The sequence below is a fragment of the Orcinus orca genome, chromosome 3 (genome assembly GCF_937001465.1).
Source record: "Orcinus orca chromosome 3, mOrcOrc1.1, whole genome shotgun sequence".
Lineage (NCBI taxonomy): Eukaryota > Metazoa > Chordata > Mammalia > Artiodactyla > Delphinidae > Orcinus > Orcinus orca.
In genome coordinates, this window is record NC_064561.1 from 61,779,356 (window position 1) to 61,803,251 (window position 23,896).

At 39.7% G+C, this 23,896-nt stretch overlaps 1 protein-coding gene across 2 annotated transcripts in view; it reads right to left on the reverse strand.

The window, feature by feature from the left end:
- Positions 1 to 23,896, reverse strand: part of STK32A (serine/threonine kinase 32A) — a 122,042-nt gene that overhangs the window by 94,342 nt on the left and 3,804 nt on the right. For both annotated transcript variants that reach the window (XM_012536944.3, XM_033406846.2), the window contains exon 2: positions 23,173 to 23,320. In XM_012536944.3, coding sequence (XP_012392398.2) covers positions 23,173 to 23,224 — 52 coding nt within the window. In that variant the 5' untranslated portion in view covers positions 23,225 to 23,320. The remainder of the gene's footprint in view (positions 1 to 23,172; positions 23,321 to 23,896) is intronic.

Genomic DNA, 23,896 nt, shown 5'->3' on the forward strand with positions numbered 1-23,896 from the left:
CAACCACTATTAACCATTTCTTCTGTATCCTTTAAGAGATTTTTTTCCTGCATATTATATGTATTCCCTTTTGACAGCAATAGCAAGGTACTAGCATTCCTGTAGGAACAGAGATTATAAGCCCTTTCTACATAATTATACTCTTTCTGTCCTTTCATACCATTACATATAGCTCTATATCTAATTATTTTAAATAGCTCCTTTATGCTTTATTGCATAAATATACCATAAAATATTTAGCCTGTTGATGGACGTTCAAAGATGATTTAATTATCTGCTATTTCCTACAATACTACCATAAACATCCTTGATCAGCTTATGTACATGTGTTGTAGGCTAACTTTATAAAAGTAGAACTACTGGGACAAAGATTATGTGGATTTTCCAATTTAATGGATATTGTCAACAGCCCTCCAAAGATGTTGCACCCAATCTCCTTCCAGCAACGTGTAAGAGTGACATTTTGTCCACCACCCTGCCAACACTATCACATCAACTGTCCTTTATCTGACAAGTGAAAAAAAATTGAATTATTTACTTTGTACAGTTGACCCTTGAACAATGTAGGGGGTTAGGGGTGCCAGCCCTGCTATCAGCAAAAATCCACATGTAATTTATAGTCAGCCTTCCAAATCTGAGGTTCCTCCGTATCTGTGTTTTCGTATCTGCGGATTTAATCCAAGGTAGATCGTGTACTACTGTAGTTACCGTAGTACGTATTTATTTTAAAAAAATAGTGGACCACACAATTGCTGTTCAAAGGTCAGCTGTATTTCTTTAATGAGTAAAGCCTCATATCTTTGTACATTTATTTTTTCAAAGAACTGCCTATTCATATATTTTGCCTGTTTCTAATGAGTTATTCTTATGGATTTGCAAATGCATTTAAAATGTTAAGTAAATTAACTTTCTCTTAGTACATCTCGGAAATATTTTTCTAGGCTGCCCATTTGGCTTTTGACTTTAAAATATTTTTAATAAGGTAGAAAACTTAAGTGTTAAATTTATATTTTATAGTCAAATTTTATAGGGTCAAATGTATCCATCTTTCCCTTTTTGTCCCTCTGGACTTAAGTCTTTTTAAAAAAGGCGCTTTTTTGTTGTTGTTGTTAAAAGCATGTACTTGTATTTTAAATCAATAGCTTTTGACATTTCTAAAATACAACATAATTTATTCTAAGGTTATATCTATCCAAGATACACAGAGCAAAAAAGTTTCCAAATTCCAACAATTCTAAAAACTCCTGCTACTGCTTAAATTAAAAGCCCAAACAATCAGTCATTTCCTTGCATGCCATCATGCCAATGTGATTGTTAATAAGTGGATACTTCTAAGTGCTTTGGGAAATATCCTCTTGAAGCAGGCTCTCCATATCTTGCTTATGTTGGCAATTTGTTTAGTAAACACTTTACTTATACAGCACGATGTTACATTCCAGTGCTGTTTGGTCCCAACTGATACATTACACACATTGGTTGCTTAAACATGACACTGGGGTTGGCTGTGGTTCTCTCAAGGCAGAGTCAATTCCACATGGAGACAGTAATGGCTTAGCTGGCCCCATGTGCCCCTTCTTCACTCCAGCTCAGGAAGTGTGTGTGTGTGTGTGTGCGCGCGCGCGCGTAAGTGTGTGTAATTCCTCCCCCCACTACAGCAGAATAGACACTTAGGTGGAGTAAAGGTGCAGATGATGCTCACTGAACTTGGTCTGCGTTCACCGACAGCAAAGCTGTACTGATGGCTCACGCAGTAACAACCAGGCATTGCGCTCTGTGCTGGGGACAAAGAAAGCCAAGGTTGCCTACCTTCCTGGGGCTGACAGTCTAGTGGGACACGAGAATAATTAATAATAGCTAATATCTAACATTTTTGTAAGGAATATCAGGTATTAGTCTAAGCATGTTATATAGATATATTATCTCAATTTCCCATCAATCCGATGAAATAGTACTACTATTATTGCCATTGTTTTAAGCTGAGCAAACTGCAGCCCAGAGTAATGAAGTAATTTTCTCAAGGCCACAGCGTAAGCAAGGGGCAGCTCCAAGGGGTGAGGTCCGGAGCTGTCCTCAAACGCTGTTCTCTGCTGCAGCCCATTAAATGTAGAAAATTGTACCCGAGAAGGTAGTATATGCAGCACAGAGTCAGGGAAAGACTTGTCTCACAACAGTGTGCATCTTTCTGGCTTGTCTTCTTCAGCAAGATCTTTTTTGTCATGGATCCTGTCTTATAACACTGATCTCACCAACCATGTGCGGTCACTGGTATCTGTCACTCATCACGTCCCCCACCCTTTGCCAGAAGCCCTGGTCTGGGAGTGGGACTGTGACCTGAGTCATTCCAATCTATATACTCTACATGCGGGGTTTTCTGATCTGGAAATGCATGCTTCCCCGCTATCACAAAGCTGTCTGAACATGAGAACAGAACTGGCCAAATGGAGAAAAAGCAGGTCGGTAGGTCCCAGGAAATGAAACCAACACATGGAATAAAGTGGACTTGCACGATAAAAAGGGATCCCTGATAGCATTAAAGTGTGCGCCTTTCTATTCAGATAGGGCCTATCTTGATTACTCTGCACGCACCCTGATATTCTTCCAATAATTTTTAAATGTTTATGTTTTTAGCAAAACTCATTCAAGTTCCAACTAACACAAGCTCCACTGCTGTAGGGAGAAAATCAGAGTGTCATGGGAACATACAGCAGGAACAGCTGTCCAGGAAATGCAGTAAAACATCTTAGAGGAGGTGATTAGGACCTGAGAAAAATGTTACAAGGGACTTCCTCTTTCTATTTTTTCTTATTTTTATCCCTACATTGAATTGGAGTGTCAGAAAGATAATCTCCAAGGAAAGGAAATGAAACCTACACATACATGACTGCAGTGTAAAGGAATGCGTATGTACTGAGAGCCTCATGTTGTCCTACAGTGATTCCCAAATACGTCTGCCCACCAAAATCACACAAAACACTGTTTTAGGGCTTCCCTGGTGGCGCAGTGGCTGCGAATCCGCCTGCCAATGCAGGGGACACGGGTTCGTGCCCCGGTCCGGGAAGATCCCACATGCCACGGAGCGGCTGGGCCCGTGAGCCATGGCCGCTGAGCCTGCGCGTCCGGAGCCTGTGCTCCTCAACGGGAGAGGCCACAACAGTGAGAGGCCCGCGTACCGCAAAAAAACACAAAAAACCCCCACTGTTTTAAAGATGCAGATACATGGACCTCATCTGAATCAGACTCTGGAGGCTGGACCTAAGATTTTGATGGAAACTTCCCGGAACCAGTCTGCAGGGCTTTATTTACGAACCACTGTTTTGTTCACTAAAAACCATGGGAGTTCTAAGGTGGGAGAAATTTCTTCCTACTGTAGAAGATGAAAAGAGCTTCAGGGAAGGGCAGCATTTCATTTGGGCCTCGCAGAAAGGGTAAGAGTTGAACAAGTGACCAAGCAGTGGCGCGCAGGGAGGATGTACTTACTGAGCGACTCAAACCCTAGTGTGATGAGGCTCTCAATAAATAGTTTTCTTAATTTGACTTCCAAGGCCTCAGACCTCCCCTTCTACCTCTGCCCCCATCCCCATGAATTGGAAGCGAATTAATAATCGTGTCTATAAATAATGAATAGGCCTCTGTTGCCTGCACTGTGCCACATCTTAGGTCAAAGTTGATAATTATTATCTATTAGGTACACCCATTGTATAGGCACTGATCCAGTGCTTTATAAACATTATCCTAATTAATCCTTACCAAAACACCATAAGGTTGTCATATTATTGCTGCTTTGTGAATGAGTTACAGAGACTCAAAAAAGTTAAATCTCCCAGGGGTGGTGCTTGGACTTGAAACTGACTATGTGTGGCTCCAAGTTTGTTGATTTTAATAGTACAGACGAGTCCTGGAAGTTTTGCGATACAATATGGTGGTTATGAGCATGAAATTCAGGGTTTGGGTTTGGGTTGCCCTGCTTACTAGCTATGGACTTTAAATTAGTTAACTTCTCTGAGTTTAAATTTCCTTCTCTGTAAAACTGATTGCATTTAGCATCCCTTCTAAGGTTATTAGGAGGACTAGGTGAAACGAGGCATATCAAAGGTGCTTATCAAGAGTTTTTAGTTAGAACTCAATAAAAGGATCATTATTACTGTTTTCGCTATTGTTACTGGATGAGTCACTGTGGTATCAGCCCAGAACAGTGCTTTTCTTGCCAAAACATTAGGCAAAATGATGTTGGGACATGACACAGGATGAACAGTACCAAGAATATACCCTCTATGAAGGCAGACACTGGGCCCATCCTGTTGACTATGGTATCTACATTGCCTACAACCATGTTGGGCATGTAGCACATGCATAATCAATACTTATTAAGTGGAGGAAGTACCGTCACCAAAGTTTAACAGAGTATGTAATAGCTTAGGAGGAAACATTTTAAAGATATTTTTCTTCATGTTTATTTCCTAGCATGTCATCATTTAAAATTGGTACCTCCACACAACATTGTAAATTAACTATACTTCAATTAAAAATTAAAAAAAATTTTTTAATAAGATGGGTAGCGTAGCTCCTAAGGAATATCTTACCAATTATCTGACCTATTATCAAAAGGCTTCTTAATGAGCTAGACAATTAAAAAAGAAAGTCTCCATTTGGATGGTGACAACTTCAGATTTCTCTGAAGGCACTAGATTTACATCTTAATCACCTCAAGGATTGATCTACTCATTCTTTGAGCCCAAAAGTGTCAAGAACTGCCATGCTCTGAACTGCCATCTTCCACCCTACCAACCTCATAACCAACAACTATCCTAAGCAAGGACATGGATGAAAACCCCAGGAACTGAAGGATAATTAACAGCAGGAGTCAAATTGCTTTTGTCACTGCTGCATGATCTTCAAACAGAAGTAAATGTATCTCAGTATGACAACTGGAAGGTACCCACATTAAATTAGTCTTCCATATACCTCATCATACCTTCCATATACCTCCCGCTGTCACTCTGCCCATTTATTTTTAAGAATGGACACTGCATGATTTGCCAAAAAGGGAATAAAAGGACCGAAAAAAAATTGAAGCGCTGGCGAAAAATAGTTCTTTTGGTGGATTTTACCAGTTTTCCATTAATTAGGTGAATTATGCTATATTCCCAAATGGAGGCAGTTAGCAAAAAAACTACTTACACCCTTTCAAGACAGTCACAACAAGGAGGAAGGAAATTCAACTCACTCCTCCAGATGCCATAGCTTTACTAGCAAGTCAGATGAACCAATATTCTTTGAGCATCTCTATGCCCAGGACTGTGCTAGGCACTGATGGAAAAACAAAAGGAGCTTGGGTTCAAGTCACATCCTCAGGAAACTGAGTATGACTCATTCAGTTGTATTTGTGAGAACCTGGATAATCAAATGCCCCTGCCTCACTTACATTTTATTTTGCTATAGTGTATTTATCGTTGGAATCCATTTTTTAATCTTTCTGGAATTAAATGAGTATAAATAAATACATAGACAAATAAGTAGACAAATGAAAGCAATCAAGTGTTTGGTATAGAAAGCAGCTCTATGGAGAGGGGAGCAAGTATTGGGGCATGGCAATTTTGCTTCTTGGTTTTTAGTGAAGGTGGAATGCTTTGATGAAAGATAAAAAATGATTTGAGTCAGACAGACTTGCACTGGAATCCTAGATCCACCACTTACAAGATAAATGGAATTAGGAAATTTACTGGCCGTTTCTGAGTTTCGATTTCTTGTTCATAATGAATATTTTTTATATAAAACTCATGCTTTTATCATAATTACAGAAAAGTAGAAGAAAAACAAAATCATCTAAAGATAACAGTGATTACTATTTGGATTAGTTTTTCTATCTTTTAGACATTTTTATTTTTATCATTTTTATGTTTATTTTATCTATATCTACATTAAACACTGATGTTAGTCCTATGATCCACTTGTCTCACGCTTCAATCTCTTCTGGCCAAGAAGCTAACACTTTTACTTCTTTGAGTTAATAAGTTGGGTAGTTTCCACTGTATCATCTAAATAGTATGTTGTTTTTTTTTTTTCTTGTCAGTTTTAGGCATTACTTACTGAATTTTCAAGGTGGCAAGTGGGCATTTAGCTCACTTCCTTGGTCTTTTGGTCTTACCCCAACATGCTCCTATCTTTCTAATACAGTATAGCTGTATCTGATAAAATAATCTCAGTTAGATCAATATTCAGTGTTTCCATTATTATGAGTATGGAAATGGTGCACACACCTGAGTCATGTAGTAAAACCACAACTGGTTTTCCCTTCTTGCACATGTTTTTTTTGGTTTTCCCTGGAGTTAATAATTGTCTTGTTTATACTTGTTTGCTTTTCTATAGCCTTTTTCCTAATTCAATCTCAAACTCTTCTCTAGTTGTTTAAGTTCCCTTTCAACATGTTCAAGTGCATCAGTCGCAAGGCCATCTTCCTGAAAATGTCTCTACCACAGCCCTCCAATCTGGACTCTTTATCCTTTTTGCTTCCCAGCTGTCATTCTTGGGCTCCCCGTCACAGTCGTCCTAGGGATTTCCTTCACTCCTCTTTCACGAAGGAGTCCCTGCTTATCGCATGCCCTGTCTCCCTCTCTCTTCCTTGATTCCCCTGTTTTCGTGGAGTGCATTCTACAACAGTTTTGTAGGAAGGATTGCATGGGAGGTAAATTTTTGAAGCCTTATATATATGCAAAATATATTATTCTACTCGCGCTCAATTGCAAGTTTGGCTGAGTATTGAATTCTAGGTTCAATTTCCTCCCAAATTTTGAGGCCTGGCTCTCCTTAATTTCTAGCTTTTTGTGTTGCTGTTACGTCTAAAGCTATTTTGATGCCAGACCCTCTGAGGTAACAACAGTTTTCTTCTCTGGAACCTTGCAGGACAGTGTATTTGTGCTGAATGTTTTGAAGTTTTATGATTATATGGGCTTATTTTATTTGTCATGCTGGGCACTTGATAGGCTCATTCAATCTGGAAAGGTTCTGGGCTTTTCTTTTTCCTTTAAATTATATAGTGATGGTTTCCTCCCTTTTATTTTCTCTTGCTCTATTTTTGTACCTACTATTATTTAAAACTAGAACTCTTAGACTGGCTCTTAAGTTTTCTTGTACTTACCCTTCTGTTTTCTATCTCTGTTCATTATTCTAGGAAATTTTCTCAAATCTATCTTCTGAACCTTTGGAATTTTTCCATTTTTGCTGTAATTTTTTCTCCTCACACTAATTTTTGGTCTATGAATGTTGCTCTCTTGGTATCCTTTTTTTTTTCATCAAAATAAATTATTGGTCACTATATCACATCTCTCTCTGATAGTTATCGTCAAGTTGCTGTTTCCTCTGTTCATGTGTTTTAGTATCTGTCAGTCCTATTAGAAGCCTTTCCCACATGTCCGAAAATCCTTGGTTATCTGTTCATCTTTAAGTGTGGAGACCTAAACCCCTGTCTGAAAGTTCTGAGCATGAGGGTGGAACTTGTCGACACCAGGCTTCACTCCAGAAATCAATGGCTAGGATGTTGAGTTAGAAAATTCTGAAGTCGGCTAACTTTAAATTTTCCTCTTGGGTTGTCAAAAGCTCCAGGAAAGACACTACCTGGAGTCTTGTCTGGAGAGGGAGGACCCTGGTGTCAGTGTTATCAGAGCCTAATGGGAAAGAGGGCTGAGGGCTTGCACACCCAGCATGCATTCATTTATCCAATTCCTCCATTCTCCACAAGGCACTGGTGGCCCTCTGTGTGCCAGGTCTTTCCCGTTAAGGGACTTTGCTCTCCAGAGGATAAACTACAGTGTGGATGTGTGGAGAGCAGATGACTAGTTTCTTTCTTTTGACAAAGTGGTAGAAGGACCCGACCAGTTTTTAAACAGATATCCAAGCAATTCTTCTTATTTAACACCCCCCTTTCACTTCTACTTCGAGAGACAAGTAACACTGCAGATTCCCCGGGGACTGGAAGGAGAAGAATGTGTTTCACTCACCATCTCTCCCTGGAAGTCTTGCTTCCATTTTTCCTCATCCTTAAAATAGATACCTACCTCACAGGGCTACGGTGGGAACTAAATTAGATTACGTAAAGCAGGCATATATCCAGAGTACAGTAGGTGCTCAGTAAATGAGCTATTTTTGATTACTTTTGGAAGGTGGAACTTAACAGTGGGAATCAGAGATAGCCATCAATATATCATGTATTTTCTATGTTACCTTGGCTAGTGTTTTTGTTTTTTAAATTAATTAATTAATTTTGGCTGCACCAGGTGTTGGTTGTGGCATGTGGACTCTTAGTTGCAGCATGCATGCGGGATCTAGTTCCCTGACCAGGAACTGAACCTGGGCCCCCTGCATTGGGCATGTGGAGTTTTTACCCACTGGACCACCGGGGAAGTCCCCTTGGCTAGTGTTTTTTAAAATCATCTTTAGACTTGTATTTCCATCCAAATAAGGGATAATCGTTCTTATTTATCTCAGGATTACTTTAAGAGTCAAATTAGAAGAGGATGAGCAAATACTGTGCAGCACAAAGCTGTCTCCTTGGGCTGGAGGCAGCCAGAAGTGGGTGAGGGCTCTTGCTCTGCCTCTTCCTAGCATGTGAACTGGGCAGACTTTCTAGCCTTGCAGTCTCCACTCCTTGCTCTGGAAATCAGCATGACTGATATGTTCCTCATAATTTGTGATGAGGATAAAGTGAGATAACCTAAGCACAGTACCCCGTTTTGAGACGCACTCCTGGGAGCACGAGTTTCCCTTATTCCACCTGACATCCACCTGTCTCTCGGACTCAGCTCTAAGTTTTCTGTATTGAAGGTTCCCTATAACCTCACCATGAATTGCTAAATATGAGTACAAGCACAATCTTAAACCTGAGGGGGTGAAATGGACTCCTTGGGTGAATACGTGGACTCTTTTTCCAGGGAGAATAAAGAACACAAGCATACAAACTAGTCTTGGTATAAATCACAGGGCTCCTCAGAATCCTATTTATAGATCCCATGTTAACAATTAATAGATGTCTTCTAAGTGAGAGATACTACCTCTGAACCAGCATCCTAACGTAAAACCCTAAGTATAAGCCCCGTTCACAAATCAAATGGTAGCACTTTCAAACACTTACTATATGAAGCACTGTGCTAGGCATTTCCCTTGCATTATATTTCATATAATTCCTATTAGCCCCCAAACACAAGTAAAACATTGAGAAGAGAGTAGGTAACTTGCTCGAGGTCGTAGAGCTAGTAATGGCTGGAGTTAGCAATCAAACCAAGGTATAGGTTATGAGTTGAGTGTCCCCCCAAAAAAGATATATAGGAGTCACAACCGCTAGTGCCAAAGAATGTGATCTTATTTGGGAATGACGTTGTTGCAGATGTAATTAGTTAAGATGAGGTTGTATCAGAGTAAGGTAGGCTAGGCCCCTCAACCAATATGACTGGTACCCTTGTAAGAAGAGAGAAGCCTGCACACAGACACAACATATGAAGACAGAGTCAGAGATTACAGTGATGCTGCCACAAGCCAAAGAACTCTGGGGGCTACCAGAAGCTGGAAGAGGCAAGGGAGAAGCCTCCCCTACAGAATCCAGAGGGAGCATGACCCTGCCAACACCTTGACTTCAGACTCCTAGACTCCGTAGTTTTCAGTGGAAACGTACTGAGGAGAGCAAGCAAGTCAATTCTAGTTACCAATTAGGAACCTAAGTCTTCAACAGAAATTCTTTTTAATGCTTCAGTCAAGCCTTAGTTTAGAACATTTTTCCTGGTATGTTATACCCTGGACACAAAATGAAGTTATCAAAGTGACAATGACTTGAATATTTTATAAAAGTAAATCAAAATTATTCTACAAGGGATCATACAATTAAATTGAAGAGTGAGTGAGTGATGACGATCAGGACGGTGAAATGAAAGACATGGATGCAGGTCATTGAAATTGTTGTCCTTGGAATCAAAATGAATAGAGGAAGACAAGTAAAACTCAAGAGTAGTGACGACCTGTGTAATTAACTCCAGGGAAGAAGAGGTGTTATATATTGAACCCATAACACTTCAGCAATAACACTGAAGGGATGTGTGAGTGATAGCAGATGTGAAGATGAATGCCACTGTGAAATGAAATGACTCAGCCCTTTGAAGCAGGATGCACCGGTAGGCACGTGATGAGTGTCTGATGTATTCTTACGTAAAAGCAATCCCCTAGGTTTGTTTAATTTTATAAATTCATTCTGGTTGGCCATCATGGGAGGATATCTATAACTGAAATAAATGAGATTCATTTCTATCAAGATTCAGGATGTAGCCAGGTGGCTATCCGATTTCAGTGGTTTAACCTTCCTACGCCTCAGTCCTGCTATGTTTAAATTGCAGGCTGATCTGATGATAAAGTGCATTTTGGTAGTTGGTCTTACTGGGTGGTGAGTACATCTTTACATCACTTGATTCCAAATCGAACTCCATGACATACTCAGTATCTGGATGGGAAGGTGGTGAGTGAGATCCCAAGAGACAGTGCCCAGCTGGCCACCTACCAAACTACCAGCCTGAGGCAATGACAGCCACCACCATGCCCCGCCTGAGTATGTCATGGGGATGCTCACCCCCAAACGTCCCCCTCATTAGCACCCAAATCCTTGTTGTAGGTGGAGGGTAGGAGGGTCTACGTAACTGACTTAGAAGGCTTCCTAGGGAGGGGACAGACTATGAGGCAAAGCTCCAAGCCCCTGACAGGTGATCCACTGCCCCATCAGACCTCACAAACATAAATTCTAAGATAAAATTAGTAAGAATTTAGAGACAGCAGCTGGAGGCAGTGAAGCCCACGTGTGGGGCCCTTGTGAACACAAGGCACTGTGTGCCTGCACTGGTCTCATGTGGATGAAGCCAGCCCTGGTTCCTGGTCACATCATTTCACAGGAATTAACCAATATAAAGGGAAGAAACCATCGGCTAAGACTTGCTCTACTATCTCCTGTTTATAAAAAAAAAAAAATCCTCCCTTAACATCATACTCAGCTTCAGCTGTTGGCTCATTTCTCTGCTTCCCTTTAGAGTAAACTTCTGGAAAGGGTTTATTTACTGTACTGGCTGTGTCCACGTCCTCCCCTCCCAAACACTCCTAATCCCCCAGACTCTGGCTCTTGCCCCCATATCCCCACTTGAACTGCTTTTGTCAGGATCACCTATATCCTGCTGATTGCCTGATCCCACAGATACTTCTCACTTTACTCAACCACCCAGGAATTTCAGCACAAGAGACTACTTCCTCCTTCTTGAAGAAGTCTTCTCTCTTACATTTCACGACAAATGTTTTTCATGTCTCACAGGCTGTTCCTTCTCAATTTCCTTACCTGATTGTTTTCCTCTGCCTGACTTCTAAATACGGGGGTTCTTCTCCTCTGTTTCTCCTTACCTCAACATAATAAAGGCCATATATGACAAACTCACAGCCAACATTGTTCTCACTGGTGAAAAACTGAAACCATTTCCACTAAGATCAGGAACAAGACAAGGCTGCCCACTCTCACCACTCTTATTCAACATAGTTTTGGAAGTTTTAGCCACAGCAATCAGAGAAGAAAAAGAAAGAAAAGGAATCCAAATCAGAAAAGAAGAAGTAAGGCTGTCACTGTTTGCAGATGACATGATATACTATACATAGAGAATCCTAAAGATGCTACCAGAAAACTACTAGAGCTAATCATTGAATTTGTTAAAGTAGCAGGATACAAAATTAATGCACAGAAATCTCTTGAACTCCTATACACTAATGATGAAAAATCTGAAAGAGAAATTAGGGAAACAGTCCCATTTACCATTGCAACAAAAAGAATAAAATACCTAAGAATATACCTACCTAAGGAGACAAAAGACCTGTATGCAGAAAATTATAAGACACTGATGAAAGAAATTAAAGATGGAAACAGATGGAGAGATATACCGTATTCTTGGATTAGAAGAGTCAACATTGTGAAAATGACTATACCACACAAAGCAATCTACAGATTCAATGCAACCCCTATCAAACTACCAATGGCAATTTTCACAGAACTAGAGCAAAAAATTTCACAATTTGTACGGAAACACAAAAGATCCTGAATAGCCAATGCAATTTTGAGAAAGAAAAACGGAACTGGAAGAATCAGGCCCACTGACTTCAGATTATACTACAAAGCTACAGTAATTAAGACAGTATGGTACTGGCACAAAAACAGAAATATAGCTCAATGGAACAGGATAGAAAGCCCAGAGATGAACCCACACACATATGGTCACCTTTTCTTTGATAAAGGAGGCAAGAATATACAATGGAGAAAAGACAGCCTCTTCAATAAGTGGTGTTGGGAAAACTGGACAGCTACATGTAAAAGAATGAAATTAGAACACTCCCTAACACCATACACAAAAATAAACTCAAAATGGATTAAAGACTTAAATGTAAGGCCAGACACTATAAAACTCTCAGAGGAAAACATAGGCAGAACAGTCTGACATAAATCACAGCAAGATCCTTTTAGACCCACCTCTTAGAGAAATGGAGATAAAAACAAAAATAAACAAATGGCACCTAATGAAACTTAAAAGCTTTTGCACAGCAAAGGAAACTATAAACAAGATGAAAAGATAACCTCAGAATGGGAGAAAATATTTGCAAATGAAGCAACTGATAAAGGATTAACCTCCAAAATTTACAAGCAGCTCATGCAGGTCAATATCAAACAAACAAACAACCCCATCTAAAAATGGGCAGAAGACCTAAATAGACATTTCTCCAAAGAAGACACACAGATTGCCAACAAACACATGAAAGAATGCTCAACATCACTAATCATTAGAGAAATGCAAATCAAAACTACACCTCACACCAGTCAGAATGGCCAACATCAAAAAATCTACAAACAATAAATGCTGGAGAGAGTGTGGAGAAAAGGGAACTCTCTTTCAATGTTGGTGAGAATGTAAATCGATACAGCCACTGTGGAGAACAGTATGGAGGTCCCTTAAAAAACTACAAATAGAACTACCATATGACTCAGCAATCCCACTACTGGGCATAGACCCTGAAAAAACCATAATTCAAAAAGAGTCATGTACCACAGTGTTCATTGCAGCTCTATTTACAATAGCCAGGACATGGAAGCAACCTAAGTGTCCATCGACAGATGAATGGATAAAGAAGATGTGGCACATATATACAATGGAATATTACTCAGCCATAAAAAGAAATGAAATTGAGTTATTTGCAGTGAGGTGGATGGACCTAGAGTCTGTCATACAGAGTGAAGTAAGTCAGAGAAAAGAGAAAGAGAAAAGAGAAAAACAAATACCGTATGCTAACACATATATATGGAATGTAAAAAGAAAAAAAAAAGGTTATGAAGAACCTAGGGGCAGGACAGGAATAAAGATCCAGACATAGAGAATGGACTTGAGGACATGGGGACGGGGAAGGGTAAACTGGGATGAAGTGAGTGAATGGCATGGACTTATATATACTACCAAATGTAAGATAGATTGCTAGTGGGAAGCAGCCGCATAGCACAGGGAGATCAGCTTGGTGCTTTGTGACCGCCTAGAGGGGTGGGATAGGGAGGGTGGGAGGGAGACGCAAGAGGGAGGAGATATGGGGACATATGTATATGTATAGTTGATTCACTTTGTTATACCGTAGAAACTAACACACCATTGTAAAGCAATTATACTCCAATAAAGATGTTAAAAAAATTAAAATTTTTAATAGTGTTAGCTTTATGAGATACATTGCCCTTGTTTTTCACCTTTCTCAACAAACTAAGAAAAATGTTACATTTGTCCACAGAGGGTGTCTGGAAGCTACTGATTTAACCTGTAACTCTGACACCATGATGCTAGTTAAGGTTGAAGGTCCACTCTAGAACATTTCACTGGTGATTCACTAATTAAAACTACTTAGCTGGTTCACTAGCCCTTTATCAAACCAAATGGCTGGCAGCTAATGGTTGCCACTAATACATGTGGAGCTCGGCAGGTCATTTCAGGATATATTTGAAACTTCTCCACGGAAGGAGCTTCCAAGGCCAGTTGAGGCATCTGCTTGCACAGTCACCACTTCCCTTTTAGGAAAATGCGGCGCCCCAGGGAGTCTGGGCTTTACCAACATCCATTACTGGTGCCAAGACCAAGCAGTGGGCACCAACAGCTTCTTTTTCTGCTGCCTGGACCCCAGTTCATGAATTTGCTCAGAAGTCAGAATTACACTGGCTATTTCTTTAGAACAAATCAGGAAGTAGAACAGTGGGGCAGGATGGGGGATCAACACCCCCAACTGTTGGATGCCTCACAGTTGACTAAATAAATGCCCCAGTAGGAAATAAACTCTATCTAATGATATTTCAAATGAATGCTAGGTTGTATCCATTTAACTGAATCTAGTCTATGTGGTTACCAAATAATATATATCACAAAAATGATATATTTTATTCTCTAAAAGAGTAGATTTCTCGATTCAAGTACTTCCACTGACTCAGACTAATGAACCAAAAGAGAGTTGGTGAAGACTGCCTTTGTTAAGCATCTATAGAGAACAGATGTCAGTCTCCTTGCCCAGTCCCTCAGTTACAGCTAGAGGGTTATGAATGGATATCAGATGAGCCCCTGGCACATGTAAAGAAATGTCTGCAGGATGCTTTAGAGCAAAGGTCAGTACAGTATGGCGCGTGGGCCAGATCCAACCCACCATCTATTTTTATATGGCTCATAAGCTAGGAATGGCTTTCATATTTCTAAATGCTTGGAAAATAAAAATATTTTGTGACAAGTGAAAATGATGTGAAATTCAAATTTCAGTGTCCACAAATAAAGTGTTAGTGGAACAGAGCCATGTTCGTTAGTTTCCACATTATCTCTGGCTGCCTTCATGCCACAACAGCAGAGTTGAGTCGTTGTGACACAGACTGAACAGCAGAACATAAAACATTTACTATCTGGCCCATCCCAGAAAAAGCATGCCAACCCCTACATTCAGCTGTTCTCAGAAATAACAAAAAACATAGGTTACTCGAGTGTAAAACAAGGTTAATATTACTTATGGTACTGTAAATATGCCTTCAGGAAGGAAAGAAGAAATAGTTCAGGAGAAAAAAAAATAAAGCCTCTGCCAGTCTTTTGAATTCAAAATCTATACCCATAGGTTTCTCAGTCCTTTCAACCATATAAATTGTGCTCAGCGTCCTATTTTAACAGGAATATAATTCCATCATTGGCATTGTGTATGTGTGTTTCCAAATAAAATTTCCACAGATGGTCCCATAGCAATGCATAGTTGAGATCCCCATATAATTCATAGGACCTAAATTGGTAAAGTGATGGGTAACGCTGGTCACTGTAATTAAGTTTACACTGGCAAGGCCATATAGCAGAAGTCAGATCCTCTGAAGGCCTTCAGTCCGTTCTCATTGAAGTAGCTGCTGAATGTTGACGCCAGCTTACAGATTTCGGTTTTCAACCTAGGTTAGTTTCAAGATGAAAATTTTAAAAATGTCTCTAGCTTTGGATAGGATAAAAGGTTAGTATAGCATGAGTGTTTAATAATCGGCAAATACATCACCATAATTGGTTCATAAGACACTCTTTGAACTAAAATGTTCTTTATTGAAAGAACAATAAAGAAGTGAATTATCTCCCAATCTGATTCCCACTTGGACTAGAAGCATCCCACCATTAAACAGAGTTACCTTGTGTTTTACTCATTAACCTGAGTAAACATGAATTGTGTTGCCTGAAAAAGTTGTAGTGAGGCGACCTTAGAGAACATAATCGCTCTTCAGCTGTCGAGATTCTGCAAATCAGAAGCTGTAGCTGTTAAACCAGGGAGGGGAGGAAGGGGAGGATAAATGGGAAGAAATGACGTTTCCAATAGAAAAAGTGTTTCTGATCATGACCTTTTGTTTCCCAAATTGAGGTCCACAGAGAATTATTTGCCACAAGGTATTAAAAGGTTTTCCACAAAACTGATTTAATTTTGAAATAAGTTTGAAAAATGTCAGAGTACGGAGATTTCAATATTGTTGCACATTTCAGAGCCTTTATTATGCTAATAAGCATCGTGAATCTCCAAGGGCAGGATGTAGGTTTCCTAAATTTGTTTGAGTAGATTCTCCTAAACATGTATCAGGAAGCATGCCAATCAGAAGCACTAGCTCCGTCTTTGATGTCTGTTTTCTTGGCCGTCTAGTCTGTTTCTCCCAGATTCCTCCAATCCCTTGGGATAGGGGAAATTAAAACCCTCCCAAATTAAAAGTGTTTGTTGCTATAAACTAGTGGATCTGAGATTATTTATGACAAACACCTTAACTAAATATTAGACCGTCCAAGATAACATAATGATTTTAGGAAGCTGATTCTTGGGCTTCCCCGGTGGCACAGTGGTTAAGAATCTGCCTGCCAGTGCAGGGGACACGGGTTCAAGCCCTGGTCCGAGAAGATCCCACGTGCTGCAGAGCAACTAAGCCTGTGCGCCACAACTGCTGAGCCTGTGCTCTAGAGCCTGTGAGCCACAACTACTGAAGCCCGCACACCTAGAGCCCGTGCTCTGCAACAAGAAAGCCACCACAATGAGAAGCCCGTGCACCACAATGAAGACTAGCCCCTCTCTGCAACTAGAGAAAGCCCGCGTGCAGCAACGGAGACCCAACGCAGCCAAAAATAAATAAATAAATAAATAAAAAATTATTACTAGGGAAATTTTCATTTTACTTTCCCAATCATTTTAACACAAAATAGTAAATAATATCAGACAACATAACTCAAGTTTGAGAGGGGAAAGTCTGAAATTCATTTGCCTACGCCACTGGGTACAAATATGCAATGCATGGACATTAAAATAACAAAGAAGAGTCTCAGAGTCCTTCCGTGGCTGGAATCAATTCAGTAACCTCCCATTTCTTTTAGATTGCAAATCTGTGACCAATTTTTTTGGCCCAACTTTTTTGAAGGACCCAGTGCCTCCCTCACCAAAGAAGATGTAGGAAAACTGGAAGCGATCACATATCCTAGGAGACAAGTGTTGCCAAATGAAAGTGGAACACTGGGTTTTCAGCAAGTCTGAAGAACAATGCAATAATTGAGCTCTCTTTGCAAACTCAGGGCATTGATGTACTCTTTGTAGAGACATTTTAACCTAAGGCCAACTGTTCTTAGCTACAGCACTCCAGAAGAAAGTTGTCTCTTGGTTTAACTAAACCAACTCTATCTCCTCTACATTCTTTGTATATGCTTGGAAACACATACTACTTACAGTGATTGCAAGATCCTCTTCTGTTGCCCAGACTGTGAATTATAACCAAGTCCACTTTTTCCCGTACTAAAGAATTTCTTTCTCTAAATCAGCCTGAAAACCTCAATGATTGGACTTTAAAAATGTTAATTTTTTTAATCAAACAAGCAAAAGAAAAAAAAAACCCAAACAAAACAAAAAGCACTGCATTCAGAGAGAGGAAATAAAGCAGATATAATGAACAAGCTATAAACAGTAAAACAAGTATTACCTGTACTTCTTTTCTTTCAGAAAACTTAGGATGCTTTCTGTATCATTATTTCTCATAGTATCCACTTGATAGTTGGGTCTGGGGGACAACTGTCACTGTGTCTGTTGATCAAATGGGATTACTTAAATAATCTGTTTGGGGCTTAAATCAGAAAAAGTAAGTTTATCAATTTTTCAGCCCAATGAGTTCGTGATTTTGCCTTAAATGAAAATACAATCACCCCAGGGGGGATCACAGAAAAAACAGATGGGATTATGTTTTTGTGAAGTTAATAATTTGGCTTCTTTTCAGAGGACTTATATAGGTTTTCACAGAATCCATGCAATCTGACAGTTCGGCTCTGTTGATAGAAGTGTGAATAGGTCATATTAACTATGGCATCTACACAGTTGCATGTAATCGATTTTGTTCCTTTTAGAAGTTGAAATACTTCAAAGAGTTCATGCTCAGAGACTCTGACACTGGTAAATAATATTATAACTAGCATTAATTGGGTGGTTACTTTATATGAGACACCTTGCTAAGTGTTTTATCTGCATTATTTTATTCTCTCCTCACAATGACCCAGTGAAGTATGCCCAATTAACTTGTATTTTATATATGAAGAAACTGAGCTTACAGAGGTTTGATAACTTGTACAATCGAAGGGTTTGTTTGGGTTTTTTCCAAATGAATTCACTAGTAATTATTCAGATTTGGGGACTTTTTTCTATTGTATTTCAAATCCCTTTAGAACACTTTATAGTTAAGTTGACTCTAGTGTTTGATGGTTGATCAGGCTATATCCCCTTTGCTTTTTCTCATAGAAATACACAGATTGCTAGGCTGTGGCACAGCTGAGATTTGAAACTGTGTATGTGTTTCCACTACCAGAGCCCTGGCCTGTTACGTCAGGTGGTCTCCCACTACTAAACCACAAAACATAATTAGGTGGAAGACACTGTGCTGGGTGGTTCCTTAAAAAATTGAAGAATTATCATATGATCCAGCAATTCTGCTTCTAAGGATGTACCAGGTGAAAACAGGGACTTGAACAGATACTTGTACACCCGTGTTCACAGCAGCATTATTTATGGTAGTCAAAAGGTAGAAACAACCTAATGTTCACTAATGAATGAAAGAATAAACAAAATGTGGTATCTGCGTACAGTAGAGTATTATTCAGCCTTAAAAAGGAATGAAATTCTGATACATGCTACAGTGTGGATGAACCTTGATAACTGAAATAAACCAGACCCAAAAGGACAGATATTACATGATTTCACTTATATAAGGTACCTAGAATAGTTAAAATCATAGAGACAGAGTAGAATGGTGGTTGTCAGGGGCTGCAGGGAAGAGGGAATGGGGAGTTACTGTTTAATGGGCACAAAATTTCAGTTTAGGAAGATTAGAAAGTTCTATGGTGGTGGTGATGGTTGTCCCCAAATGTGAATATACTCAATGCCACTGAACTGTACACTTAAAAATCGTTAAAATGGTACACTTTATTATACCACAATAAAAAATGTAACTAGGACTTGGGTTTGCCCTAAGCCACAAAAGAAAACAATATCATGTGAGGTCTACTTTGTAAAAACTCACTTAACAGTAATTAAACAAGCAAGCCTTCTGCTCTTCCACAGCAGCTGTAAAACTTATACTTTGTTTTCACTAAATAAAGATCAACATAAGTAACTCACAGGATGATCTCAAGATCAGTATCAGATGGAACAGCATGAAACACAAAGTGTCAGGACGAATTCCAGCAAGAACAGCTTATCTCAAGGGACATCCACTAACATCTTATTCCTTAACTACCTTCAAAGTGAACCAAAACTTTTTTTCCATGAGAAAGAAATCTTGAAATATTACTTGGGAAAATGGGTACACATTTTCTCCTCAAATCTATATATTGGGAATAGTAAACACTTTGAAGGAAATATTGATACTTTTCCATCACATTTTGGGATTCTTTTCAGCAATATATTAAAAAGAATTAAATTGGTTCATTTAAGTGCCCTAGATTCTGGCCCCATTTGATTATTTATATAAAAATAGATCAAAATGATACAGGCATTTATGTTCTTGGATTAGTCAATGTTTTTTGTTGTTGTTTCTTGGTCAGAAGCCTCACAGCAATCAAATAAAGTTTCACCTGTGCTCAGTCCAGACCTATGAAAGGAGCCAAATCACCTTTATAGGATTTACTGATTAAAAAAAAGTAAATAACTGGAATTTCATACTTTTCCTCCCCAAAACTCAATGATCTTGTAAACAAGTTAATACGGCAATTAAATGCGATTCCTTTCAGGACTTCCCTGGTGGCGCAGTGGTTGGGAGTCCACCTGCCATTGCAGGGGACTGGGGTATGACCCCTGGTCCGGGAAGATCCCACATGCCTCAGAGCAACTAAGCCCGTGCACCACAACTACTGAGTCTGCATTCTAGAGCCCATGAGCCACAACTACTGAGCCCGTGTGCCGCAACTACTGAGCCCGTGAGCCACAACTACTGAGCCTGCGTGCCACAACTACGCCTGGAGCCCATGCTCCACAACGGGAGAGGCCACCGCAATGAGAAGCCAGTGCACCACAACGAAGAGTAGCCCCTGCTCACCACAACTAGAGAAAGCCCGCACGCAGCAAAGAAGACCCAATGCAGCCATAGATAAATAAATTTATTTTAAAAATATCGCTTTCATAATATACAAACTCATCCTCATCGGAATGTGAAGACATAGGCAACTGGTCATTTCTGATTTTGTCATTATTTGGACTTTTTCCTGTGCCTGAACTGTTCTTCTGTTATTACCTGAGTGGCTTCCTCACCTTTTTCAGCCTTTATCTCAGATGTCACCTCGTCAGAAAGGCCAACCCCGGCCACACCCTATCTGAAGTGGTCTCCTTACCATCACCTGTCCCTCTCCATAAGATCACTCACAGTCACTTCCTTGGTGGTACTTTAACACTATCTGAAGTTATCCGGTTTATGTATTTGTGAACTAGTTTATTGTTTGCCTCCCACGATTAGAATACGAGCTCCACAAGGGCAGGGGAAGGGCCATCTTCTCTCCTACTCTGTTCCTCACATCTAGCAGAGGGACATCTAGCAGAGTGATGGGCTTATAGTAGACGGGGTTGCCTTTCTACTTCTGCCTTGCAACTGTGTGTGTGAACGGACTCAGAGCTTCACCCCTGGGAAGTGCAGACATACTGTTAGGCTCAGCTCTTCTCTCTAAGGGTGCTGCTGTAGGCTCATCTCATTGGCCTGGCGGACAGGACCACAAAAAGTGGTGACCTAGAGGGTGTTAAGAAAGATCTCCTTGCTCATTAAGCCTAACTTCACTCCAACCTAGTTTTCGCAGAGCCCCTTGAAGGTACTTATAAAGTGCTACCTGATTTCCCATAATCCCTTGGGACAGTTGCTTTCTTGGGCACTGCATGAGACCAAGGGCTGGCTGGATTAAAGATTTAGACATCTCTGTATTTTCTCATTATCATGTTACCCTAATACCTTAAAACAATACATACCCCTAGCAAGTAACAAGCACGAAGCTGGCCTCTCTTACCTCCTCTGTTCTCTGAGGACCAGCCTCATGCACATTAGTTTTGAATCTGTAGGGAGCACAGGGAACCAAACAAATGAAATGTAAGCCTTCTTGCCTTCCCATTTTAGAGATGGAAGAATCAAGGAGCATCCCTGGCCTCTAGATCCTTGACTTTACAACTTGATAAAGCAAAGCAAGGCAACAGATATGAGTGGGAAAAAGTTTTCTTAAGACCATTTTCAAACTATATAATTTCAGGGTTCCTATGAGAATATTTTGTATAGGTAGTCACGATGCACCTCTAAACTGATAGTGAATAGCTGGCAACAGGCATGTTGATTGGTTAGACATGTTTTTTAAAGGGTCCAACCAAAGATTCAAAAATTAAGATTGCAGCAGACTTCTGTTTGTCTCCCAGCCATGGCAAATAGCTAATTGTCCCCTTCTTTTGTAACAAAACACAACTCCTTGTATTTAGAAGATTCATGGCCACACAAGATAACTAACTAAATTTCCCAGTCTCCTTTGTAATGAAGCATGTGAGTGAAAGTGACAAGCAAGAGGCAGATCATATCCTTAAAAGAAGTGGGCTCCGTCTCCCCACTCTTCCCCTTCCCACTGGCTGGAATGTGGATGTGGTGGTGAGCCATCCTGAGGCATGAGGGTGACAGTAACACTCTAGGGCAGGGAAGGGAAGGAAAGAAGCCAGCTTGTCAGAGCCAGAGTCCCTAACCCTTCGCAGCCACATCTCACCTGAATTACTTATGCCTAGATTGTTACGTGAGAAAGACAAACACTACCATCTTCTTTATGCCACTGTTATTTGTAGTTTCTGTTTGAGCAAACTTTCCTTGATGATTCAGATGTTGCTTCCTAATTTTTGCAAGGTGCCTTTAGGATCTCAAAATGATAAACTTTTGGAATTGAAAAAGACCTTCAGGGTTACTACCCTCTCTCACTTGATTGATGAGGAAACTGAAGGTAAATAAACTTCTTGAGCACACAGGTAGCTGGTAATAGGACGAGCATTCAGATCTCCTGGATTTCAGTTCATTGTTCTTTTTCTCTGTGGTCCATTTAGCAGAACTCCCTGGAAATGACTGTGAGGGCTGCCTCTGGGGGGCCTGGATAACTTACTAGCTAGGACCTAGGGCCACCTTTTTCCCAGGCAACCTATAAACAGTATGTGCCTACAAGGCTGCTGTAAAGTTTCCTTTTTCTCCAATAAAACTGATCCTTTTTCCTAGGACCCAACATTGTGGAATTTGGCTAGGACCCTGGAACATGCTAATCAGAAGCTCAGAAGGCACCAACCTGCTTGCCTGACTCCACTGTATAATATTATTAGTATCAATTATCATTCATATGCAACTTGATAATATAAGAATTTTTCTATAACAACTAGCAATAGGGGTAACTTCAGCTGTCAAGGGAACAAATAAATCATTTTGTTTCAAGGTCTTCTATCCACCAGATGACAATGCCTTTGGACAAAGGGCATTGGTAGAGTTGTGATTAAGAAAGCTGTATGATATCACTTATATGCAGAATCTAAAAAGAAACTATACAAATGAACTTATTTACAAAACAGAAACAGACTCATAGATGTAGAGAAAGAACTTACGGTTACCGAGGGAAAGGGATAGTTAGCGAGTATACGATTGACATGTACACACTGCTATATTTAAAATGGATAACCAACAAGGATCTACTGTATAGCACAGGGAACCCTGCTCAATATTATGTAACAACCTAAATGGGAAAAGAATTTGAAAAAGAATAGCTACATGTATATGTATAACTGAATCACTTTGCTGTACACCTGAAACTATCACAGCACTGTTAATCAACTATACTCCAATATAAAATAAAAAGTTAAAAAAAATTTTAAAAATCTAATATATCACTTTTCTAATTAAAAAAAAAAGTTGTCCAAGGTCCCATGGAAAGTGGAAGGTAAAAATCCAGCTCTTAGCATACCAGGTCCTCAGGCTTACCCTTGCAGTTCTTTTTTTTTTTATTTTAAGGTCTTACATGACAGTTTACTTATGAAACAAGGAGCTGATATTTGAATTTTGCAAACTATGTTTATATACAATTATCGCACGTTTCTCACCATCGTCATTTTCATCAAACACCGGTGGTTTGCTTGAAGTGTTGGCTCCCATGGTCAAGTCTGCCCAGACCCGGATCCTCCAGTTACATTATCCCAGCAGAAACATTCAGCTTCACTCAAAAGAGAACTGGAAACCTTAGCTAGATATCTAGGAGAGAAAAAGAAACAGTATACTTATGATATGGTGTACTCTAGGTACCCTGATTATAGATGATGGCCGAAAATTAACCTCATCTCTGCCCCTGCAGTGGAATTTTTTTTGTTCTTGGAAATAATAATTTCAGAGAAAACAGAGAAAATCAAGCATCTGGGAGTACCCACTACATGGCCTCGTCAGAAGTGGACCTGGACTTACAAGGAAGGAGGAAAGCAAAATATTTTTCTGAGTGTGAAGGCAAGTTTAAAATGAGGTCAGCAATACTTTATTTAACCACTATAAACTAAAATATATTTTATTGTGACTCTCCATGTCTTTGAGAAAATATGTTAATTTTAAACATTTTTTTGATGTGTGATCAACAACTTATTTTTTTAGTCATGAAAAGACATACCCCTCTTTCCTCCTACCCTGGAAGTTACTACAACATCAAAGGAACAAGTTCTGAGTTTGGGCTTGATCATACCAGCAAGTCGCTGAGTTTCGTGGAACACATTACTTTTTTTTTTTTTTTTTAATATATTTATTTATTTTTGGCTGTGTTGGGTCTTCGGGCTTTCTTCATTG